The sequence below is a fragment of the Stegastes partitus genome, unplaced genomic scaffold (genome assembly GCF_000690725.1).
Source record: "Stegastes partitus isolate 25-593 unplaced genomic scaffold, Stegastes_partitus-1.0.2 Scaffold562, whole genome shotgun sequence".
Lineage (NCBI taxonomy): Eukaryota > Metazoa > Chordata > Actinopteri > Pomacentridae > Stegastes > Stegastes partitus.
Genome location: NW_007578293.1, coordinates 164370 through 165406, shown reverse-complemented (window position 1 = coordinate 165406; position 1037 = coordinate 164370). Strand labels below are relative to the sequence as shown.

Sequence of the window (1037 nt, the reverse complement as noted above, 5' to 3'; positions counted from 1 at the left end):
TTCACATCGGGGATGGTGTGTTTGTGATGATACTTTAAGTGAATACTTTTGCAATCACTTACATTTACTTATTTAATTGGCATTACTTTTTAAAAATCCGCTCTTGACATCAAATCGATTTTTTGGGGGGAATTCTTGTCCAAACAGCCAAATTAAATTGACCACGACTCAGTGTTGGAAAACAATAAAAACTTCCAGGAGGGATGGTCTCCAGGTAGACGGTCTGGAGGGCTACCAGTGAAGAACACCTTTGGCATCATTACAGATCATCTTTATTTGCTGCAGCAGCTTTACCGGACCGTCACAACCAACCTGGCTGCTCCTCCGCCGCTGAGTCTCGTCCCTGTTTGCCTCGTCTCCTCCTGTTTCCTCCCCCTCGCTCCTCCTTCGTCTTCGGCCGACACTTCCTGATCTTGCACTTCTTCCTCTGGATGGTTTCAGGACAGGCGCTGCCTCCGAACTGCGGCTCCAGTTTCACCATCCGGGTCCGAATGGTGTGTCCTTTACCGCAGGACTTGTTGCACTCGGACCACTCGGACCACTCGGAGACCATGCAGTCGACGGCTGGGTGGAAGAAGAAGAGAAAACGGAGCGAGTTTATCGGCCTGGATCATATGTTCCCATCAAGTGAAGCTTCAGTTGAGTCAAAGTGATTCTGAGCTTTAAAACGCAGACGCAGATTTACATTTATCTAAACCAGAACACTTTATACCTGGTTCTGGTTGATACATGAACCTGGACAGTTTTTACATTTACAATAAAGTTTATTTTAGTGTGATACCCAAAGGACAGCACTGCATGGTACAATGTGAGACTCAAGTAAAGCCAAACGGCGTCAGGATGCAAACAGGATGCTCTGGTTGTCCTGTAGGACTCAGGAAAAAAATACTTTACAAAACAAAACAGACAAAAAAGTGCCAGAAAAAAATGTCAAAATAAGTGGAGAGTAAGTGGAAATATCTGTAAAGTAATGATGTTTCTGCTGATTTTAATGCAGTAAATCTGTGTAACTTTACAGTAATGTGCTGTCAAGAAAA

At 44.1% G+C, this 1037-nt stretch overlaps 1 protein-coding gene across 1 annotated transcript in view; it reads right to left on the bottom strand.

Annotated features, from left to right (window-relative positions):
• Positions 1-1037, bottom strand: part of LOC103362205 (spondin-1) — a 137437-nt gene that overhangs the window by 4490 nt on the left and 131910 nt on the right. Inside the window, exon 15 of the mRNA XM_008288496.1 lies at positions 313-564. Within this exon, the coding sequence (XP_008286718.1) occupies positions 313-564 (252 nt within the window). The remainder of the gene's footprint in view (positions 1-312; positions 565-1037) is intronic.